The sequence below is a fragment of the Globicephala melas genome, chromosome 1 (assembly GCF_963455315.2).
Source record: "Globicephala melas chromosome 1, mGloMel1.2, whole genome shotgun sequence".
Taxonomy (NCBI): domain Eukaryota; kingdom Metazoa; phylum Chordata; class Mammalia; order Artiodactyla; family Delphinidae; genus Globicephala; species Globicephala melas.
Genome location: NC_083314.1, coordinates 76,923,661 through 76,946,770, shown reverse-complemented (window position 1 = coordinate 76,946,770; position 23,110 = coordinate 76,923,661). Strand labels below are relative to the sequence as shown.

At 51.7% G+C, this 23,110-nt stretch overlaps 2 protein-coding genes across 6 annotated transcripts in view; one reads left to right on the top strand and one right to left on the bottom strand.

The window, feature by feature from the left end:
- The first annotated feature begins 2,274 nt into the window (after window positions 1-2,274).
- Window positions 2,275-10,464, top strand: LOC115844571 (immunoglobulin superfamily DCC subclass member 3-like). Its single transcript, XM_060292883.2, has 10 exons — window positions 2,275-2,308; window positions 3,327-3,752; window positions 4,289-4,534; window positions 7,997-8,134; window positions 8,220-8,378; window positions 8,520-8,685; window positions 8,979-9,223; window positions 9,539-9,976; window positions 10,087-10,194; window positions 10,340-10,464. The coding sequence occupies exons 1-10, from the start codon at window positions 2,275-2,277 to the stop codon at window positions 10,462-10,464; spliced, it is 2,085 nt and encodes a 694-aa protein (XP_060148866.2).
- Window positions 10,465-15,235: 4,771 nt separating this feature from the next.
- GATAD2B (GATA zinc finger domain containing 2B) overlaps window positions 15,236-23,110 on the bottom strand; it is an 81,606-nt gene continuing 73,731 nt past the window's right edge. For 4 of the 5 annotated variants that reach the window (XM_060298964.1, XM_030841821.3, XM_030841822.2 and 1 more), the window contains 6 exons: window positions 22,742-22,912; window positions 21,739-22,054; window positions 20,523-20,725; window positions 19,482-19,592; window positions 19,207-19,324; window positions 15,236-18,558 (listed from right to left, as the gene is read on the bottom strand). In XM_060298964.1, coding sequence (XP_060154947.1) covers window positions 18,425-18,558; window positions 19,207-19,324; window positions 19,482-19,592; window positions 20,523-20,725; window positions 21,739-22,054; window positions 22,742-22,912 — 1,053 coding nt within the window. In that variant the 3' untranslated portion in view covers window positions 15,236-18,424. The remainder of the gene's footprint in view (window positions 18,559-19,206; window positions 19,325-19,481; window positions 19,593-20,522; window positions 20,726-21,738; window positions 22,055-22,741; window positions 22,913-23,110) is intronic. The other variant, XM_070044360.1, reaches the window with a different exon arrangement.

Here is a 23,110-nt window from a genome sequence, read left to right as displayed (position 1 = left end):
TGAACTTTAAGGTATGTAAATTATCCCTCAAACTGTTCTTAAAAAGGAGGAGGAGGGGGGGCTTCCCTGGTGGCTCAGTGGTTGAGAGTCCGCCGGCTGATGCAGGGGACACGGGTTCGTGCCCCGGTTTGCGAAGATCCCACATGCCGCGGAGCGGCTGGACCCGTGAGCCATGGCTGCTGAGCCTGCGCGTCCGGAGCCTGTGCTCCGCAGCGGGAGAGGCCACAACAGTGAGGGGCCCGCGTACCGCAAAAAAAAAAAAAAAAAAAAGGAGGAGGAGGAGTGACTCTTGGCCCTTAAAGTATCAATACAAAGAATTTCACCTGATCATCACAACCCTGAAAGGCGGGCTTGCCCTTCCTCCCATCTTACGGGGGGCGTGTCTCAGAGGTGAGGGATACCAGCCCAAGGCAAGATGGCTGGTTAATGACAGAGCTTGGACTTGAACCCAGGTCTTCTTTATTGGTCCTTCTTTGTCCTGTGGGCCACTCTGGAGTGTGCATTAGCTGGTGACAAGGTAAGTGCAGCAGATAAGGAGACATCTTCTTAGTAGGTGCTGGAGAGGGGTTTTGACAGGAGGAAAACCAGATAGTGGGGCAAGACCAAGCACTGCAAATGCTCCCCTGAGCCACACTCTATCCTAAGCCCTTGCCTCACTTAATCCTCCCAGTCATGGGGAGAGGTTGTTTCTATCCCGTCCACCCCCATTTTATCAATGAAGCCGGCTCAGAGAGGTAAAGTTGCCTACAAAGCGCACAGCTTGTAAGTGATTTGAACCACGTCTTCCTGACCTCAGGGCCTGTGATCCTTTCCCTCTCCAGGCTGCAACTATTCAGGAGGCCACTCCAGGGAAGGGGTGAGAACCTGCATTGGAGGCTTCAGGACAGAGAGATGCAGGGCTGGGTGAGGAAGGCCCAGTGGGGAGGCTGCAGGCTCTCTTCCCACAAGGCAATCTCATTTAGGGGTAGCCCAGGCTCAGTCACCCCCCAGGACTGCGGGGCTGAGCTGGGAGAGGCAGTGTCGGATGAGTTGATTCTGAATGCCTGTGCAGGAGGTGGGGAGCCAGAGAGGAGGCTGAACCTGCCAGGGAGAAGGCTGAGGATGGGGCTTTGTTCTGAAGAGATGAGGGGCACAGCCTAAGCTGGGCAAAGCCAAGGAGAAAGGGTGAGGGGAAGGGGACTCGGGGAGACTGGGTCAGGGGCCAGACTGGCTGGAGCTTCTGGGGGCAGAGGCCTGGATGCTTGTGTCCTTGTGTTCTGCCCCAACTAGATTCCCTACCCTTGCTTTTTCTCCTCATCCTTTCTCACAGACAACCCCGCTCTCATCTTTCCAGAAACTTTGCTTTTGAGGGGGAGGCTGCAGTTTAGAGGAGGGAGGTCCTACAGAAATAGTTAGGTCTGAACGTCAGCACCTTCCTGAGTCCCAGGCTCCTCTGGTGGAAGGGCAGTCCCCCACTTTTCCATGTTTAGATGGTCAGCCCGGCGAGGGGAGGGGCCCAGGTTTCTTCCTTCTTATCAGGATGGGGCAATGGAGGCTGGATCCCCACCTCCCCGGCCCAGAAGGCCCCACTCCATTGTCCCAACAAGAATAGAGAGGACAGCTTTGGAAAGTGACACTGTGAATGGTGAGGGGGCTGCTGGGGCCGTGACCAAACTAATGGGATGAGCTCCGTCACGCTGGGCCCGGCTCAGCGCCTGGGACGGCGACTCCTCTAGGAGAGTGGGGCTCTGCGCCCCTCCCCGGGACCCCCAGATCAGACCCCAGGCCTCCCCGTTCTGGCCCTGGACCCCCAGAGTTGGTCTTAGGGGAGCAGATGCCTCTCCCCACCCCCAGAACCTCATTCTTCAGTGTTTGAGAGGGAGTGAGGGGTGGGTCTAAGGCTGGGAGAAGATTCTAGAGGCTGGGAAAGGGGCGGGCTCGACCCCCCAGTTTTGCCTTCCTCTCACCGGCCCGCAGCCCTCCCCTGTCACCGCCCCAGTTGTCTCAGTGTCTGGGTCCTGGCCCTGAGAGGAGAGGGCAGTGGGGATGGGGGGGGAGGGGCTCAGGCCAGAGGCAGAGAGGGACCCGGCTCCGGGAGAGACGGAGCAGGGACAGCAGCCTCCGGCCCGGCCCCCTCAGACCCCAGGCTCCCCGCAGCAGGGCCAGAGCCCCAACACTGTGCCCCCTGAGTGTGTGGGGTGGGAATGCCTGCAGCCTGGGGCCCCCAGGCTGAAGGCAGAAGGCCAGAGCTGCCTGGGGAGCAGCCGGGGCTGAGGGGGCCAGGCCTGTGGAGACATGGGGCCAGGGCTGCTGCTGCTCCGAGACTGGGGTGCGGGGGCGGGGCCTGAGGGCAGTGGGGGGCAGTGGGCGAAGGCCAGGTGGGAGAGGTGAACAGAAGGATAAGGGGGAAGACATGGGGGCGGGAGAGTTGGGGGGCAAAGTGGGGGAGGAAGGTGCGGGGCGCCGAGCTGATGAGGGCAGAGGCGCTGGAACCTTGTAGGCAAACAGGGAGGACAGGTATGTATGTACCTGTGGGCAAGAGCTGTGTAGAGGCAGAGACTGGGGGAGCAGACTTTGGCTACAGTCCTGGGGCTTCGCCAGGAAGGAAAGCGGGGGCTGTGCAGTCAGGAGGGGCTGTCGGGCAGAGGGTCTTGGAGAGGCAGGGGTCAAGAGGTCTCCCCGCAGGTGTCCCGAGGGTCCCGAGGCAGCCCAAGCCCTGGGCCTGTGGGCTCTGGCCCCTCCGAGGCTGCTGTCCGCCTCCGCCCTCCGCTGGGCAGGTCCCTGCTCAGCCTCGTAGGCTGAGTTACCATATCCATGCGTGTGCGTGTAGTCAGCGTCTAAGCATGTGGGTTCGCAGCTCTGCTCGTGCATTTCTGGGTCCGGGACATTGGTGTCTGTTGCGTATTTGCGACTTTGAGTCTGTAGGGACATCTCTGTGTGACCTGTGTCTGTATCCTCTGCGAGAGTGTCTGGGATGGAGACTGTGTCTGGGTTATGGGGTGGCCTGTGAGGTTAAGCTTTGCAGTCCAAGTGTGTGTCTGTGAGTATGTGAGTGTGCTCCTTCCCTCATTCAGCGGCTGGGGTCACAGCGGTGGGAGAGAAGAGCCAGGAGTCCTGGGAAGCTGACCCTGTGGGCAGACACGCAGATGGGCAGGCTGGGGAGAGAGGGGACGACCTCATTGTCCCCCGGGGAGCACAATGCCCATGCCTGGGCCCCTGGCCTCCCCATTGTGCCCGCGCCGCCCCCTCCCCGTTGCCAGGGCCCAGCTGAAAGAGGCCATCGATCACGGCGGCCCTGCTCCTCAGACTGCAAGCCCCTCCTCCCCCTCCTCCCTTGCTGCCCCCAGGTCCCCCCAAACTAAAGTCCTGCCTCCTCACCCCTCGCCCAGGCCGAGAGGGGCTCAAAACTGAGGGGAGGTGGTGGGCCCCAGGAGGCCGCCGCGTCCAGGCCTCGTTGGCTGTCCCCGCGGGTCGCGCTGCAGGCTCTGAGCTGGCCTTCTTGCGGGAGCTGGGGGACGTGGTGGCCACGCGGGAGCGCCCACTGGTGCTGCCGTGCCGGGTGGAGGGTGAGCTGCCCGTGTCCATTTCCTGGCAGCGGGATGGGCTGGTCCTGGCCAACGACAGCAGTGCCACCCTGATGCCCGACGGCTCCCTGCATCTGGCCACCCCGCCCTCCCACTGGAGCCTCCCCTCCCGCGCCCACGAGTACCACTGTGTGGCCCAGAACCGCTTTGGGCGCCTGGTGAGCCGGCGGGCCCGGGTGCAGCTGGCAAGTAAGTGACTGGGCTGCTCCTGTGTGGGCAGGGGAGACGAGAATGTGCAGGGGTACCCACAGACGGCACCCGGGGGGCACAGAATTGCCCAGGGTGGGCCTGGGCAATGCCTCCTTGGCCGTTAGACGCAGTGTGCACAGTGCCTAGGGCACCAGAAGAAAAAGTGAATATAATAATATATAATAATGCTGGATTATATTTGTCTTGATACCAGTGCAAATGTAAACCAGAATTTTAAATGTTGTAGAGGAAGGCAAAGTGCTTATGGCCCAAAGAAATCACAGACGTGAGACTGCAGGGGTGCAAGCGAGGCCGTCAGCAGGGAGTGGCCGCCGTGGGCACAGACGGGGAGCTGGGGCTCTGGGACAGAGTTGCTGGCGGCAGAGCTGGGAGCCAGCTCTCTATGCTCAGGTGGTCCCTGTGCCCTAGGTCTGTCACGCTTCCATCAACATCCAGAGTCCGTCGAGGTTGAGCTGGGTGGAGTCGCTTCCAGTGCCTGATCCGGGAGAGTGCTGGAGCCTTCCGTTTCCTGGGAGCACAATGGCACGACCTTGAGTACTGCCAGCCACCGGCGAGCAGCAGCAAGAAGCGGTGGGGTGGCAGGCTATGGGCCACTGCACAGCCGCGGACCCCTGACTCCTGCATCCTCAGGGTGACGCTGCTGCCTCGTGGCATCCTCCACATCACCAGCGTAAGCCGGGCTGACGTGGGCACCTACCACTGCGTGGCACACAGTGTGGCCAATACCCGCCACAGCCAGGATGCCTGGCTGATCCTGAAGGGTAAGCAAGGACCAGGGGAATCAGAGTGGGCACTGGGCAGAGAGGAGGGTGTGGGAGCTGGCACCACCGGGAGTGGGTGTGGCCGATGTTGTATGTGGCACAAATAGTTTTGAGCGCCGACTACGTATGAGGACTGTGCTGGGTGTGGGAACATAGCAGTAAGCAGGCGGAACGGGCTCGGTCCATTGCTGGCTTCCCAGAGCTGGCAACTGAGTAGAGAGGGAGGTGCTATGGGAACCCAGGGCAGGGGCCTCTAACCCAGCCTTGGGTTGTGGGCAAGGGCTGCTCAGGGCCTCAAGAGAAAGCTATACCAAGCTGGCTGTTGAAGGGTGAGCGGAGAGAGGCAGTCCAAGGTCAGGAAGGTGAAGAGGGTGGCATTCCTGGCATTGCTTTGTGCAAAAGCACAAGGGTGAGAATAGCACAGTTCATGCAGACAGTTCCATGCTGCTGGACCACAGAATGGGCAGAATTCAGGGTAATTTGATGTAGGAAAATTGATGTAGGAAAGGTAGGCGAGGCCCATCATGAAAAGGAGTTTGGACTTGATCCAGAGAGCAGTGGGAGCCCTTTATGGGTTGAGCGTGGGCTCCTGTGTCTCGGCTGGGAGTGAATGCCTGCGTGCGCTTGTGTTTGTAAGTGGTGGGCTTAGATGTACATATGCGTGTGTGTGTGTGTGTGCACATTTGCATGTTTCCTCCTTGGGGTGAGGATGAAAATAGCTTTGTACCTGAGATGGAACACCCAGAACGACCCCAAATGCAGGCCATGTGGGGGTGGGAGAGTTTTGTGCCCAAAGTGAGGGTCACAGCAGAGCCCCTGAAGAGTTGGCACCTAACAGGAAACGGAGGTAAGACTGACGCCACAGCCTGAAGCTGAGAGGCCACCGGGGATGTGAAGGAAAGGTGTGCCTGAATCATCCACTAGGGGGCCCCATAGTATAGATAACAAGTGAACCTTGGGTAAGCATCAAGGCAGAATTTCACCAAAGGGTGCTTAGCTTTTAAACTGAAGACTGAAAGGGGAAGAGGGGGATCTGTTGTGTCTCTGCTCTGGAGCTGACTTAGAAACTGAAAGCAAAGGGTGGGGATCAGGGACTCCTCCCTGAGAGCAGAGGGAAGCCTGGGTGAAGTTCCTCTGGCTTCCCACTTCCTGTTCCCATCAACCATCCGGGGCAGGAGGGCAGGGCGGGATGCCAGGCTTCCATGATGATCAGTACTCCTGGCCAAATGCCGGGCTACGGGCAGGCACGGGTTCTCCATCCTGCTGCATGTAGAGGCGGGGAAATGAATGTCCAAGAGAGCTTCAGGCAGCTGAGAAGCAGCAGGTGCCTGCTGGGCGCAGAGATCAACCTGTAACTGAGGGTTCGTGGGTTGCCTATATTTTAAATATCAGGAAAGGAGCTGAGGTCAGTGTAGACTCTTCCCCAGGGACAGGAGCTGGGTACCGAAGCCCCAGCCATTCACTCCTAAAACACTTCCCTGGGGCAGGCCTTACCCTGGGCAGGCGCCAGGGACACAGAATTTCCCAGGTTTTCGAGGAGTTCACAGCGGCAAGAGGGGTATGCTGTCAGCTGTCCAGTGCTTCCAAGATCCAGGTTTGTGTTCTGCCTCTGCCAGTCCCTCTGATGTTGAACAAGCTACTTAACCTCTCTGACACTTGCTTTTCTCATCTGTAAACTTGGAGAAATCACTGCCTTCACAGGCTTGTAGTGAGGATTAAAGGGGACAACGCATTTGGGGCTCACAGTATAATGCCTGGCACACGGAGAGGTTCAGCCAGGGATGTGTGAAGTGTCATCACATGGACCAGCTCTACATCACTGAACGGTCTGACCAGGTGGAACATGGTCTCCTTGGCCAAGGCCAGGACATTCCAAGACAGTCCACAGCCTGAACTAGAGCTTGTGGAAGGCAAACTGAGGAGTGCCTGGTACAAAGTAGACCCTCAGTATATGATGGTGGGATGAATGGATGAATGAACGGAGAATGGGTGAAATACTATTCTAGGCCTTGAGGCAGATTTGAAGATGTGGAAGACTTTATACCAGTCCTTGAGAAACTTTCATTTTAGAGACAAAATTTTGTATGAGTTTTTTTTTTTTTTAATCGTGCGGCTTGTGGGATCCTAGTTCCCCAACCAGGGATCAAATCCAGGCCCCCTGCAGTGGAAGCGCAGAGTCCCAACCACTGGACCACCAGGGAATTCCCGAGGAGTTTTCTTCTCTTTTTTTAAAAATATTTATTTATTTATTTATTTGGTTGCGCCAGTTCTCAGTCGCAGCAGGCAGGCTCATTTGCGGCTAGTGGGCTCCTTTAGTTGCGGCATGCGAACTCTTGGTTGCGGCATGCATATGGGATCTAGTTCCCTGACCAGGGATCGAACCCCGGCCTCCGGCATTGGGAGTGCAGAGTCTTAACCACAGCGCCACCAGGGAAGTCCCCAGAGGAGTTCTTAATAAGGGACATTTATGAAAAGGTTAAAGATATGTTGCAAAGTCTCATAAAATACAAAGTGGTAAAGCAAGAATGGGGGTGACTGGATAAAGGAAAACAAAGGCCTGTTTCCCCTGTTGTTCACAGCTATTTGTTCCCAGTGTGGGAATAGCGCCTGGCGTACGGCAGCCCCCCAGTGATGATTCATGGGAGAGGGTGGCATAAAATGAAGACCCAAAGAGCAGTGTATTTCAAAAAACATTTGCATCCCTTCTGCGCAGTTGAGACACGCTGACTTCTCAGGGGGGCCTGGCTTTCTTTCTGAGGGAGGGGTCTCCTGTCAGTTTTGTGGGTGACTTAGGGAAGGGGACTAGGCCCCTGGGTATCCCCCCAGGGTACCCCCCTACCTGGCCAGTTCATGTACTGACACTGCTGCAGGCCCTCCAGGGGCACCCTGTAGCGGGGCATGCTTACACCTCTCCTCTTTCTGCCCCTCCATTTTAACTTGGGGCCTGCTTAGTACGCCAGAGCTGCTTAGCCCTGACACAGGCAGACCTCGGAAGTATTGCAGGTTCCGTGCCAGACCACAGCGAATATCACAATAAAGTGAGTCACATAAATTTTTTGGTTTCCCAGTTCATATAAAAATCATGTTTACACTATACTATATCCTATTAAATAGCACTATGTCTAAATAAACAATGTACATACCTCATTTAAAAAAGTTTATTGTTGAAATTGCTAATCATCATCTGATAACGCAGGATTGCCACAAACTTTCAATTTGTAAAACAAACCAAAAAGAACGCAGTATCTGCGAGGCGCAATAAAATGAGGTACACCTGTACTTACTGCCATAGGACCTTGGGCAAGTGATTTTCTTTATCTGTAAACCAGGAGTAAAATAGCACCTGCTCTGGGGTCTGGTCACTTGAGGACTAGAAGGGTCCTCCGGGAGCAGAAGTTTGTCCTGGGTGCAGGGGGCGAGTGCTGCTGCCTGATCCCTCGATTTGCTATTTCCACCTCACAGTGGGATCCCCACGGCTCCTGCAGGAGCCCGAGATTCTGTCTGGACCTCAGAACCTGACGCTCACGGTACACCAAACGGCAGTGCTGGAATGCATCGCCACAGGCCACCCACGGCCACTGGTCTCCTGGAGCCGCCTGGGTGTGAAGCCACCCCGTCCCACCCCGCCTCCTGGAGCCCCCAGCACTTTGCGCTTTCGCAGCTCTGACCCCTCGTCTCTCTGTAGGTGGCCGCTCCATCGGCGTAGAGGGCATCCAAGTCCTGGGCACCGGGAACCTCATGATCTCCGATGTGTCGGTCCAGCACTTAGCCGTCTACGTCTGTGCAGCCAATCGGCCGGGAACCCGGGTCCGACGCACAGCACAGGGCGTCCTGCTCGTGCAGGGTGAGCCCCAAGGGCCAGCCAGGGAGGGTGCTGGGGGTGCCCCATCCCCCCATGGGAACCTGAATGGGGAGAGGGGCAGGGGCAGGAGGAAGGTGAGAGGCCGGGCCTCATGGCGCCCTCCACCTGCCATTGCCTGCCCAGCTCTGCCCAAGTTTGTCCAGTGGCCACAATCCTTGTCCAGGCCTCCAGGCAGCAGCACCATCTTCACCTGCATGGCCCAGGGCGTCCCCGAGCCCCGGCTGGCCTGGTTGAAGAATGGGAAGGGGCTGAGTCCCGGGGATAACATTTGGCTAACCCACAGCAACAGGTACCTGAGGTACCCCCGTCCCGCCCCCTCCACCCTGCCTGACTGCCGATGTATCCTCACCTGCCCCAGGCGTCCAGCCCCACCTCCTCACAACACTCTCTACCACCCACTCAAACCCCCTGCATCCACCCCCACCCACGGGAGGCTCTGCCCTGCCTGCTCCATACAAGCAATGTCCACACAAGGTGGTGTGTCCTTTTGCTTCTGGGCAGGTCTGTGGGTCTCACCACCCAACCAGGGCAGGGGACTTGGTGGGAAGGAGCCCCCAGTGGCTACGTCTGTTTTTCCCTTAGCACACTGATGCTGGCGGGGATCTCAGCAGGGGACGAGGCCATCTACCAATGCGTGGCAGAGAACAGCGCGGGCTCCAACCAGGCCAGTACCCGCCTGGCTGTGACAGGGGACCCAGAGCCACTCCCTGCCCCCAGGGGTCTGCAGGCAATGGCTCTCTCCACCTTTGCCATTCAAGTGTTCTGGGAACCACCGCCCTACAATGGGGACATCACTGGCTATGTGCTGCACCTCCGGCCAGTTGGAGGTGGGTGTGGGTGGGTAGACGGGAATCCCTGACCCCAGCCCACTTCTCCCCTGACTGGGGGTGTCCCTGGGCAAGTTTCTCTCACTCTTAGTGACCCCCAGACCTGTCTGGACACTGGCCGGGCCTCTGGACCTGTGGTCCTCTGGTACTTCCTTCTGCTCTTCAGTCCCTTTCTCATCCTGGCTCCGACTTCTGCAGCCCCCTTCCCTGCTCTCCTTGGAGACCCAGCTGAAGCTTTGTGCCCACTTTGTGGGGGTGGGGGATGTTTGTAGTGAGGGAGAGGGATGCTGGCTGCCAAGCTGCTCTGCTTCTCAGAGCCAGCTGGCCCGGAGCTCCAAGAGGCCGTGGGCAAAGGCACCTTTGAGCATGTCTTCTCCAGTCTGGAGCCTGACACGGTCTACTCTATCCACTTGCGGGCCTACTCAGCAGAGGGTGCCAGCCAGGACCCTGCCTCCATCCACGCTTCCACCGTGGGCAGCAGTGAGGGACACCCTCTCCAGCCTTGTAGAGCCCCTGGCCTCAGACAGACAGGGCTGCCAAGCAGCTCATCTCATTTCTCTGCAGCCCCTGCTGCCCTTGGCTTCTCCACCAAAGTGCTCAACGCCACCTCTGTTCAGGCCTCCTGGGAGCTGCCATCCCAGCTGGGGCCCATCCAGGGCTTCAAACTCTTTCACTGCAAGCTGCCCGCTGCCCATTTTGAGGGGCCCCTGCTCCTGGCTAGCACTGTCAGTTCCTTCCTCTACACAGATCTGGGTGAGGCCCTGAACCTTCTTGTGGCCCCTCCTCAGTGTGGTCTTGCCCCAGGCACTGAGCTTCCTGGCCCAGCCAGGCCTGTTCCCTTCACAATCTCCTGCTTCTTGCAGAGCCAGCCGCCCTCTATGAGATCAAGCTTCAGGCATTCAGGGGCAACGGGGATGGTAACAGCAGTGCCCATGTTGTCTCTCTGCGTGAAGTGCCCCTAGCCACCCCTGGTGAGTGGGGTCCCGTAGGAGGGTAGCAGGCCCGGGGTCAGAGCAGGCTCTTCCTATAGGACCTACGGCTGTCAGTCTTCAGGGAAGAGGAGGGGCCTGAGCTTTGCCTCCATCCTGGTTCTCTGACAGATGGCACTGTGTCCAGAGTCCAAGGCTGGGTGCTCTTGCAGCCAGGATGAGAAGAGCTCGCTGCCTGGGGTTGTGGTGGGCATCCACGTGGGCCTGGCTGCCCTCATCGTTTGCCTCCTCCTGGGCTGGAGACATAGGTAAGGGCCAGGATGGCTATATGTGGAAAACTGCTAGGAAGACAGTCTGCACTATGGTGGCACAGGCCCAAAGAGCAAGAAAGGGCTTTTATCCCTGACTAATCTGTCTTACAAATAAGGACACTGAGGCAGAGAGGGAGGGCCAGTTCTTCTCACAGCTGTGTGGCATCAGAAGTGGGAGGAGGCCTGGTGGGCTGCAGGAAGTGGGGCAGAGAGCACTGGGGCTCCCGAGGCAGAGGGCAGGTGGCAGAAGTGGGCCAGAGCTAGATCCCTGCCATCCTGTGCATGAGGAAGGGGCCCAGCCTCTCCCCGTGGAGTATGGAACAGGATGAAAGGCTGGGACCGATGGATGCTAAGCCAGAGAGAAGCCCCAGACAGGTCAGGGTGCTGACCCTCCCTATCCGGGCAGCCTCTTCTGCAGACAGGGGTCCCAAGAGTGCTGGGCAGTGCCTCAGACTGCCTCTGACAGAGCTGGGGGCTGCAGAGGCCAGGCTCCGAGTGGAGGGAAGCCAGAGGAGAAGACTGAACTCATCACCCAGGTGAGGGGGATTCAGGTGAGGGGGATTGGGAAGGAGAAAGTAGTGTGCTTTGAGGCTCTGGGGCCGAAGCCTGATCACCGCCTTCCCTCTCAGGTGACCGTGGAGCAGCCGCCCTTAGCCTAGGGCCCTCCAAGTTGGCTCCCTCCCAGGTGCCACTAACTCTGGCCCCACCAAAGAATCTACATCACCTTTCCCTGCCACCCCGGAGTCAAGAAAGAACCAAAGGTCCCTAAGCCCCTCTCCGGGGAGGGTCAAGTCTGACCATAGGGCGAGAGAAGAGGTTGTGATTTCTGTTTCTCCCTTCTCAAGAAATGGGGAAATCTGTGTCTTCCCCCACACACCAAATAACCTCAAACTAAACCATGTCAGGTGGGAGTTCTCTCCAACCCATTAGTCCTCCCTCAAAACCCCATCGAATATATCCTCTTGATCCAAATATGAACTACCCAAAGATATATAGCTTTAAAGCACCGCCCCCCCCCCCCACCAAGAAGGGGACTCAGGGCAAGGGGCTCTGTCAGCAACTCCATCTTCCAACCCGAACCCCCAGTCTGAAATCTGTTTGTCTCCTCAGGCCTAAGCTGGCGTCTGACCAGGGACAGGCAACCTGCATTCCTGGTGGTCTAAATAGGCAGGTGGACAAAGGGGCTGCCAAGTTCCTTGCCCCCTTGTCCCAACATGAGAAGAGTTCTGAACATCTAAGCTCACACACGCTGCTTCTCTGAGCAACCAAATGCCCATCTCCCCCTTTCCAGAACCAAAGCATTGACCCCTTTTGGGAGGCATGCATGCCTCCTCATTTTTCTATTTTTGAAAGGAGATATTAGTTTGCGTTGAGGTTCTGGTGGCCTTGAATCCCTTGTAGAATGAGCACAGATGCTGTGGAGCACCCCACACATCTATTCCCCTCAATTCTAGGTGTCCAAAGACCACCTCTTCCCCACTCCTCCCTCTGACCTATGGCCCCCCTGGCCTCCCTGTCCCTCCTCGTCCAGCTCTACCACAAACCTAAAACCAAACCCCAGGCTCTCCCTCAATCTGCCTCCCTCCAAGGCTGTCCAGTATTGTGCCCAAAAGGGGGTAGGGTCTTGGAGGAAGGAAAACCCAGGTCTTAGGGGGACCCCAAACACTGTCTCCTCTGTGCTCTTGTAGGATGATGCTCATACCAGTGACAAGACCTCCAGCAAGGCTGGGCCCTGCCCCTCCCCAACTGCACAAGGGGCGTAAGCAGCTTTAACTAATAAATGTGGCAGGGGACCAAGAGGTTAAGAACAGCCCCAAACTTCAGGTCCCTGAGGAAGTAACATCCTCTCCTCTGGGTGGGCCTGGTCTAAGAGCTTTGTTGGAAATAAACCAAAACGGAAAAAATAAATTAGGATCTGGTTAATGTTCTGGATTGAAAGGAAAACCTGGGGAAGTGGGGGTGATGACATGGTAAGACAGAGCGGTTCCAGATCTTTCAGGGCATGTTGCACTGAGGCTGAGGATCTACATATTCTGCAGTTTGCTAAGGAAAGAACAGTGTGAGCTGTTTTAAGGTCCCCACCGGGAGAAACCAGCATGCTACAAAGGATTGTTACTGGAGTCTAGAGCAGTGTGATGAGAAGGGCCGAGGACAGCTAGGGTACACCTCTCCTTAGGACAGGATGGAGATCCAGCCTCTGGGTTAAATGCAGCCTCCTTACGGATACCTTTAGACCTTACGTCATCAGGTAATTTAAGTGGGGTCAGTGGCTTCCAGAACACTGGATCTATATAAAGGTGAGGGGAAGAAGAATACAGAAGGGCTTTAAATAATCAACACAATTGAAGAAAAGGGCACAAACTAAAGGTACCCCATTGACTGGAGGGGGTATAAGTCATAGCTAATCTCCAGATCGCCCCTAAAATTCTCCCACCAAACTGCCCCCCCCCGCCCCCCATGACTAAAGCACAAGCCACAGGAAAGTTTAGAAACCATTCCTTTCTTTATTAAACATAGCTTGCAAGTGATAAATATTACAAAGTTTTTTTTCTTTTAATCCTTTCTCCAAAAATTAGCTTATTATTTGAATCTGTCACTGCTGAAATGCTCAGCAGCATCTGAAACAGATGGGAGTGTATTTGCCTTTTTGAAAACCAGTTTCTATTGGTCTTAGTTTTTTCATTTTAATTCCCAAACACAATGCAGAAAATTAGAGTTTGTTTTTTGTTTTTTGTTTTTTTTTAAAAAAAGGAAACTTAAAGAGTTGTGCAAAAGGGTCTTGTTCCCCTCCCACCCACCCCATTCAGAGAAGACCATTCCCCATCCCACCTCCCTGCTCCCCACCCCACCACCAATCTATCCTTCCACCTTCACCAGGGCTTCACCCACCATCCTATACCCTCTCCAGGCTTTACCAGCCAAGACCTAGAGTGTGGGAGTACTCAGCCCAGGCTGTGGGGAAATTGGGCCCCTGAAGGAGACAGCTATTCAGACAGCTGCCTTTAGGGGGTTCAGATGAGATCTGAGGGAAGGAGACAAGATGTAGACTATATCTGACCTCTCCTACCAAGAAGTGAGTAAAGTTCTGCATCCTGTAGCTCACAAAGGGTGTGAGTGACCACCAACCTGGGGTATTCAATGGTCAACCAGCCTTGAGGGCAGCTGCTTGTGAGGTGGGGCTTGGGGCCTGGTCCCTGCCCTTGGATGACTAGAGACATGAGGGCAAAGATGTCACAGGTTTAACTGATGTCCTAAACATCACTCTGCTGCCTTTCCTAAACCAAAAGGAACAGTAGGGGCCTGGCAGCTCTCCAAGGGTACTGGTCACACATTTACCCACTTCAACACTAGTCACTTTGGTTTCCTCCATGGGTTTTCAGCCCAACACTTTCCTCACCTCAAGTTGTTTTGTAGGTGGGGAAGGAAGCATTTTAAACTTGGTGGCCAGATGATCTCCCCCTGTCTGCCATCACTTCACAAATAAGAAAACTGAGACCCAGAAAATTAACTCTACCAAAGGTCACATAGCAAGTTAGTAGGAAAGCTTGGGACTAAACCCCAGGTCTCCAGACTGTGCCACCACCCACCTCCCTTTGTGTTGTGGTTCTCTTTACTCTCCACAGTCCGGACTAAGAGCCTTAGCTTTTGCAGTAACCCAACCTCACCCCAATTTACAAAGATGGATATGGCTCTCCCTAGGGGAGACTTTCTTAGGATGACTTGTTAAAATCATTTCTATCATCCCATGACAATCCACCCTCAAAGGCCCATGAAACTAGCTTCTTTTTTGGGGTTGGAGGAAATCCCTTGCATAAGAAAGCTTGACACTGAATTTTGTTATATAGGTATATTGTATATATGCTGATGCAATCAGAGGAAAAAAAACAGTGCAAATACAATTACAATTCATAATAATACTTGGTTTCAATGCCCCCGGGAACTGCCCCATTCCTCGGCTACCTCCCAACCCCCAGCACTTCCCCACAGTATCAACCTAATGCTGGGGGGTAGGGAGGGTGGGCAGGTTAGGGTAGGGAGTGGGCTCTGCCAAGGCAGTGCTGGTGACCCGGAGGGACTACTCCAGGGTGGGGAGGCAAGGCACAAATTAGGGGTGGGTGGTGGGGGAGGTGGCATCTCTAAGGAGGGATGGGGTTGGGGCAGCTGCCAGTCTCAGTGTGCTGGGCCCGGCCCACTCCCCTACCCACCCTCCACAGCCCTGCCTCCCTACCCCCGCCCCTTCCCCAGAAACCCTTTTGCACGGATCATACACAAACGGGCACATTACAAAATGACATAACACAGTTTCACAATATCCATGGCTAGGGCTTTTTTTTCTCTTTTTCAGTTTTTTTTTTTTTCTACACAATGTACAATTCCTTTTAAATGGATCAAGAAATAGCTTATATACACGAATGAGTCCTTGTTATAACATCTCGGCAGCAAATATCATAAGCTAATGAAGGTCTTGTTGGAGGGGAAGGGAGCCTAGGACTGGGGTGTGGGGTGTGGAGAGAAGGTTATGCCTTCTGGAGAAGTGGGGAGAAAAGGGAGTGGTTGGGGAAAAGGAACAAAAGTAAAATATCAAGAAGCATCTTTACAAAGCAGTTCTATAGCTAATTCCTTTTAAAGGGGAAAGGAAAGGTAACCAAAGCAGGAAAACATTTATCTCTGTGTCTTAAAAAAAAAATTGTCTACCATACATACATCCAAAAAATGTGGAAAAAGTACTTATTCCAGGGATGAAAGAAGTCCAGATGCTGTGGTCAAATGACAAAAAAAAAGAAAAAAAAAAAAAACCAATAAGGACCTCTGTCCCTCAGTTTTACCCAAGCCTTACTGCTTATCCACCCGTATCAGGCTTCTAGAGAGTAAGCCACTGTCCATAAACTACTACTACTTTTAAAGCCTCTGGGGATGGAGGAAGCCAGGCAAAACTGGTGGGATCCTCACTCTAGTATCACCCTGAGCTTCAATGCTCCAGGGGTAAAATAACTCTGAACAGAGGGTCTTTCCTCCTATCTTTAGGGCATGAGGTTTAGTGTCTATGGGGCCCAAGGCCTGGGGATGGACAGCAACAATAGACTTGGAGGGACACAAGGCAATCAGTGGTGAAAAAGTAGAGAAATGAGGAAAACAGAAGGATGAGGGAGAGGGAGGAAAGGGAGGAGGTGGAAGGCTAATACTTTACCATGATTAGGGGAACCTCACCCCTGTCACTAATCCCTGGGAAGGGTATGAAAATGGGCAGAAGAGAGGGTAAGAAATCAAACCTCAGCGATTGAGCAAAGGGTCACGGAGCTATACTAGTCAACAAGCAGCCTCTGTGTAACTGACCCTGAGGGGATAAAAACAGGGAAGACTCCATCCTCTCCCCTATCGCCTCAGCACCTTGGCAGGCACTCGACTACAGGCTTTCCTTCCCCATCATCCCCCATTCTCGACACATATTACTTCCAAGCCCCATTCAAAGGTGGCCTGGCTCCCAGGGAAGGGACTCAGCTCAGGGCAGGGACACCCCCCAGCCAGACGGTATTGCACATTCTCTGTTCCTTACTTTTAATCTCAATTGACAAACTTGGGTACCTCGTACCTCTGAGCACCTCTGAGCTGGGGGAGGGGAGACATAACAGAAATGGCACTTCATCATGGGGGCTGGGGGGGGAAGAAGCTAGACAGACATGCCACAAGGCAAGATGACTTGCAGGGAAAATATTTTTTAAAAAGCTTCCAATTTTGTGGAAGAGGGAAAAGCAAAACCAAACGATTTATCCAGTGCTTTCAAAGCACAGAGGGCAAAGGAGAGATGTAAGAATATATCTTTATATATATATATATAATTTTAAAATAATCCCAGACCCAGTTCCACTAACCCCCCTCCCTCTCCCACCACTTACAGTCAGGGGTTCCACATTCCCCAGAAAAATACTCGAAACGACCCCATCACTACCTGTTACTAGCGTCTAGCTTCCAGATCATTTCACCACTGGGGGAGCCCAGACACAGGCTGCATCTCTGCTCCTTTATTAAGTGCTCAATGAATTTGGGGGAAGGGAGGAAAGAAAAAAAAGCCAGGAAGGCCCGTAGGGCCAGTATAATCACCCACAGTGGCTCTGGAGTATGGGGAGTAGAGGCCAGTGTGGGGGGAACTGAGCCTGATTCCAGCTCCTTCTCCCATCCCCTCCCCAAACTTTATGGGGAGGATGTGCAGTTTGTGTGTGTGTTAATTTTAAAAGTGCCTTCTTACTTTAAAAAATTATTTAATTTTAAAAATAAAAGTGGGGGACCTTCCCCAGGTTGCTTTCAAGGGTAAAATGTTAAACTCCTCTCTTCATACCTCTTTGCTGAGAGTATCCCTTCCTTGAACTCTGGCAGCTTCTACGGCTGGAGAGGCAGGTGGGCATACACTATGAGGAGAGCAGAAACCTCTACCTTTAAGGGGCTTCCCTTACCTCAAAAACAGCCTGGTCCCCTCCCCCTTCCCCCACAGTATGGGCAAATGGGATGCTAATCTCCCCAATCCCCAGAACAGCAACATTGCACAATTCAATTCATTCTCTACATTAGTAGCACTTAAGAAAAAAATAAAAACAAACAAAAAAGCAAAATTTATAGAATTCTGGGGAGAAAAAAGACAACATCTACTTGTATAGCACAAGTCCAGGATTGGTTTTGACATGAATTGTCTGGCTTTGAGCGGTTGGCTCTGCAGTTAGTGCAGCAGGGTCAGGGCAGCGCTCCAATCTGTTAGGTGCCCTCACCCTCATCTCCTGGCGCTCAGAAGGTAAAGAGACAAATGGGAAAGTCGCAACTGTTGGGAGGGAAACCCCTCTTTCTTTCTTCCTCTATTTCCTCCCTTTGACATTTCACTCACTCATGTCCATCCAATGTCCAGGACACACAGCAAAGTCAGGCTAGGAATAGCCACTCCTCTATATTACAGATGGGGCTGTGGTTACCAAGGGCAGATTAGGATTTAAAAAAAGAAAAGAAAAGAAAAGAAAAGAAAAGAGACAGGGATGGGGGAGAATTTTACAAAGAAAGTAAGATGAAATAATTTGGGGCTAGTTGGCCTGGAATAGACTCCTGTGTCTCCACTGGGGTCAGGAGACCAATCTCATTCCCCCAGCATCCAGAAGGCCAGGACCTGGTCTCAGTCCTCCTTGGCTCAACATTATGCTCATTGTCACGCCCCTTTCTCCCCCTTCTTTATGGGTCAATTCTAGGGTGGTTAAGTTTTAAAGCTTCTCCTTCCAGGCTCTTTCCCCTCATTCTTAGAGCCCAACTTCAATACTCAACACTGCCTCCAGAACTGTGCAGCTCAGAGACACCCCAGAGCGGGTGTGCTATTCCTCCTTGTTTGATGCCACCACCTCCCCCTGACCCTGGGGTTAAGTGCATTAAAAACTTCTGCCCCTAACACTCCCAGTCATGTCCTACTTGGCAGTTGGGGACCCTACTGCAATGCTCCTATCACTTAACTGAATATCATTTGTGTTTACCAAAAAAAAAAAAAAGACGAAAGAGAAAAAAAAAATATTGGGGGGAAAATAGAAAGGTTTAACCGTCCACTGAACAAAGGGACGACACACAACATCATTAAAAATGATAATAATAATTAAAGCATAAAAACAAACTTTAGAAACACACGTCAGAGGGCTTGGATTTCTCCCCAGGACCTCATTCTGACCTCTATCAGAGGCAAAGATCCACCTCACTGTTATAGAAAACTGAAGAGAGAAAGTGGCAGAAGAACAGATCGCAGCAGTGTGAAATAAAGAGGAGGTGGTGGGGCAGGGCGTGTGTTTTCTTGTTGATTTCTACTGTTTGTCTTCTGTTTTTCTGTTTTGTTTTCCGTGTATGGTAGGCACCAGTACAGGCACTGCATGCGACGGAAGTTGGGGGCAATGGGAGAGGAGAGGAGTAAAGGATACAAGGTTGGGGCAGTACAAGTGGAACAGGCGTTATTTCTGTCCACTGATGGACTGCGATATAGACCGGGGAGGGATCATGTCTAAAAGGTATTCCCGCTGTCGGTCTGCCAGACTGGGGGCTTTGTGTCCTCCAATACCAGTGTTCAAGTATGCAATGTTGACACCTAGACCCAGGAGACAAAAGTGGAGCGCAGGTATTAAAAGAGGAAATGACACCTTCTTCCACACTACCCTGGGGCTGCAGTGGTGGAGGTGCAGAGGAAACAGAAGTTGTCTACATCTTTGCAGACTCAGTTAAGCTTTATTTCAGTAGCAACTACCCACCCTGCTCCCAAGCTTTAGGAGAGATCTTCCCAAAACTTCAATCCTACCAGGAATAATAAACAGTCCTGATGGTACAGAAGAGTCAAAGAAAACAGTGGTGAAAGGAAAATAATCAAGACAAAGAGGGAATTACTGAACCTGCTTTGGTTTTGGGCCTGCTGACTGTAAAGAAGCATCCCTGGGTCATTCAAACTGGATCAGGACAGTTAACCCTGCTATTCTGGCCAAAAGAGATCAATAACCACATGCCCACTAAGAGGGCACACTAGACAGGACTGTGTCATTTTCACCACTAAAACCCTAGTGTACTGTGCCTAGCATGTAATATGGATTTAGCAAACCTTTGCCAAATAACAAGAGTGAAGGGAGTAGGGCCTAAAGAAAGAGCAGAAAACAAAAGAAAGAACAATTCACCTAAAGGGGCTGCTAAAGAATTGCATACTAATTAGTCAATCCCTGAGAAAAGTTCTCAGATCAACCCTTCTTACCTGGCATACCAAGGAGGCCACCTGGCACAGACAGCTGGGGTGCCTGTGCAAAGTTGGAAAGCATGGAACGGGCAGACGTGGGTATACCACGCTGGAGACTGCTTTGGGGCTGTGGAGCCTGCAATGAGGAGGAGACAAGCGATCATAACTTTACCATGATGGAAGGTGTAAGGGGGAGGTAAGGATATGGGAGTACAGAAGAGCAGTATGATTTTCGGCAGAAGAAAGGACAAATTGAGATAAATGGCTGACAAAACCTCAAGAGAAATCCTCACCTGTCGAAGCGTATGATGTCTCATTATGGTCTCTTGTTTACTGACACTGGACACAGCTGGAGCCGTAGTGGGGGAGAGTGCTGCCTGCTGCTGTAATCGCTGTTCAATTTCCTGTTGGGAGTCATCAGGTCAAGTTGGGCAGGACAGCACCCAATTTCCTAACCAGAAAACCTAGAGGTCTTCTTATCTCTAATGTTGCCAGCTAGTTGGAGGGATATGGAAAAGGCAAAAGAGTTTGGTGGGGTAGGTGAACTAAGATCTCTGGGTACAAGTAACCTACACACTTCAATGATTAGGAATCCCTCTCTCCAAGAAAGCTGGCTCTCAGAAGTTGGCTGGAGAGATCTGGGTGTTGGCGATGAGCTGCCTAATGTAATTAATTAAGGTTGATGAGTTACTAAGTTTTATTTTTCGACTCTTGTCTACCCATTTTCCAGGAGACCCATGATGCTACCCAGAGGGGTCTGATGGGTGGTGGGGTGGAAAAGAATCTGAGCTTCCCAACACATCTTCCCCACTCCAAGATATTCTCATTCTATTAATACTATATGAGAGTTCACACACTCTAGCAACCACTAATCTTCATTGGGCTACTTTATAATCTACCCTTTCCTTTGTCATTTCTTTGTCAAATATGGACTGCAGATAATTACTTCTCTCAAAGAGATTTCTAGTACAAATATAAATCCCTCTCACCAAAATCCATTTGTTTAAGGAAATGAAATCAAGAATAGAGGAATTATTTAGTACTACCAGGGAAAGCCAAGAGTCTCAAGCCTTTTGTCCCTTTCCCTTAAGCTCAGCCATATGTCATTATGCTCTAACCCAATCAGAAACAGCCAAATGGAAATGGGAAAGGCAGAATGGTAAGAAGAAAAAAAAGGGAACCCAGACCTCTAGGTTCTAGGAACTTAGATTCAGAAACCTAGATCACCTGGACTGTGGGGATCAGAGAGACAACTCCTCTAAACTAGAAAAAACTGTCTTTTGGAAAAACCAAACCTGGGCAGGTGGCTGGTGAGAAGTAGTCAGAATTCTTACCTGTTCCTGCTGTAGGGCTTTAACAAAAGCATTTTTCAGTCGGTTGGTGTGTTCTGCCTTTAGAGCCTTCTTCTGGTTGGAGGTCATACATTGCTCACATAGAATCTTACCATTCTTTTCTTGCTTCCAGTGAGGGGTGAAATCTGTGCGGCACTGGGCACAAACAAAGGGTTCAACCCGCAGGAGTGAGGCACAGCTTTTCCCTAGATGCCAACAAAAAGAATAATCAGTGGTTTCACATTTCCTCTGTATCTCCTCTGTTTCTTTTCATCAGATGATCTTTTTCCAGGAGTTTACTCTGCTGAATTAAGAAGGAGCCTCTATAATTTATAAAATACTTTTATTTCATTTGATTGCAACATCACTTCAGGGAATTAGACAGTACCATCCCCATTTACAAATAGGAAACTAAGTCTAAGAAACATAGCTCCAAAAGACAAAACTGGGACAAGAACCCAAGTTTTCTGATTTCCTGTTACACCACACTGAGAAGAAAATGTGTGTCAATTCAGTCAAAGGGCTCCACCTAATTCCGCCAGTACTTTTGCTTCTTAGCATCTCTTTACCTCAGTCTACACTTACTCTATCATATACATTCATAATTTTTACCTATCAGTGTCTGAATTATTCACTTTGTGATCTATTTATAGCCAATACTGAGCCCTTTAGGCACTTTCCTCAGGTGTTCCCCTAAGTCCTTATGTTTAGAAATTCAGGCTTAATAACTTTTGTCAGAATAGACTGTGTGATGTTATTAATATTTTATAGTTCAGTGTTGGCTTACAGCTTTTATGTGGTCCTAGTTATCTTTATCAGTCTATTTTCTCAACTAAAAGCACTCAAACAGCAGGGACTGAATATAATAATGCAAGCACAATGCCACATAAACACTAACATTAAAAATAAGTGTTCTAGTCTTCAAATTATGCATGCATCACGCTAGACACATTTAAAAGAGCTAACGATATACTGCAAAAAACAGACAAGATATACAAAATACACAGCAAAAATATTAAGTCTAAGATACACAGACACACAAAAAGCTTTTTGATACGCTGCTCCTAAACAGTTTCCGAATCAGAGACAGGAGGTGGTTTGGCAATAGTAAAGAGAGATTATTTAATATTACACAGTACCGTGCGATACTCTGCCCATATCAATCAGGTTTGACAACTTCTTGTTTAGATTAAAAAGACTGACCAACAAATAGCCTTACCTTGGCTGTCGATGACACTCTGTACGACTTCTTCCAAGCCTACCATGTAGATGAACTCACTATTGGCTGCACTAGGCAGGAAATGAAGCAAGGGAGCAGGTGGTTTAGGGGGTGGAATCTCCAGGAGTGTCTTTTCCAGCTGTTTGCGAAGAGCCAATTTGGCTGCAGCCTGTGAGTTGGCAGCATCAGTCATGGCGCTGGGGCTAGGAAGTGGTGAGGACACCCTGTTCACGGTCCCTGGCTGAATATGGGAGGCAAGGTTCATATAGATGGCAGAGGATGTTGTACGCTGACAGGGAACAGAAGAACTTGACTGCTGAAACAGATTGAGTATAGGGGTCAGTGATGGTATGTGGGAGAAAGAACCAATTCTTACTTTCGTGGCAGAGAACACTATCTGATCCTAGTCTGAACTACTTAGCGTCCCTCAAGCTCAGAAAAAGACATGAGGTGTCCAACTTCACTGATAAAGGACTCTGGCATGTAAGAAAGGAGAATGATAGTGGCTACGAACTAAAACTGCTGAGAGAGAGACTTCTCTGGTGGCACAGTGGTTAAGACTCCGCGCTCCCAATGCAGGGGGAACCGGTTCGATCCCTGGTCAGGGAACTAGACGCCACATGCATGCAGCAACTAAGGAGCCCGCCTGCTGCAACTAAGACCCAGTGCAACCAAATAAATAAATAAAAATAAAACTGCTAAGAGAAAAATAAAGATTTGGGATGCTTTGTCATACATCCTTTATGCTTCTTATTCCTTAGATCCCTCTATCTCTTTCTTCTAGGCAGATTTTAGCTTACTGCTGCTCTGCTGCATATAACATTTCTTCTCTACTACTAAATAATTCCTCAGTGTTTCCACTTTGGGGACCACTGTCAACCCACCAAAATTACCTTTGTTGTCCTAGAGTTTCTCAGTGTCCCAAAACTTAAAATCTATGGTTGTTTCAACAGGGAAAGCAAATAAAAGATTTCTCTGTTTCCCCATGAGGGCTCCCTCTTACCGGTTGGTAATTGATGGCGGGATTCATATTGGGTGTTGTGGTGCGTACAAGGCCAGGCTTAGGTGGGCCCCGCTGACCCTGTAGCTGGGCTGGGTTTGGCGCAATCACACGTTGAGACATTAACATGTGTGGGAGGGTGGTATTGGTCGCTGAACGGATAACACTGTGACCCTGAAGGGGAAGAAGAGGAAAAGATATAGTCATAGCGGTAAAACGCTTCACAAAATGCCAAAGAGAAAACACTGCCTGTAATACATAGCTAAGTAGAAACACAGAAACATAGTCAGACTTGGTAATTTTGTGTAAGGATCTATGGGGATAAATCTACCATCACTATAAAACCTGATTAGTGGTTAGGAATTCCCTAGC

Bases quoted from the DNA above. Each gene is read 5' to 3' on its own strand.
- LOC115844571 (XM_060292883.2), top strand. From the start codon at position 2,275: ATGGGGCCAGGGCTGCTGCTGCTCCGAGACTGGG. The intron at 8,379-8,519 runs GTGAGCCCCAAG...TTGCCTGCCCAG, and splicing joins GGGCGTCCTGCTCGTGCAGG to CTCTGCCCAAGTTTGTCCAG. The intron at 10,195-10,339 runs GTGAGTGGGGTC...CACTGTGTCCAG, and splicing joins AGTGCCCCTAGCCACCCCTG to AGTCCAAGGCTGGGTGCTCT.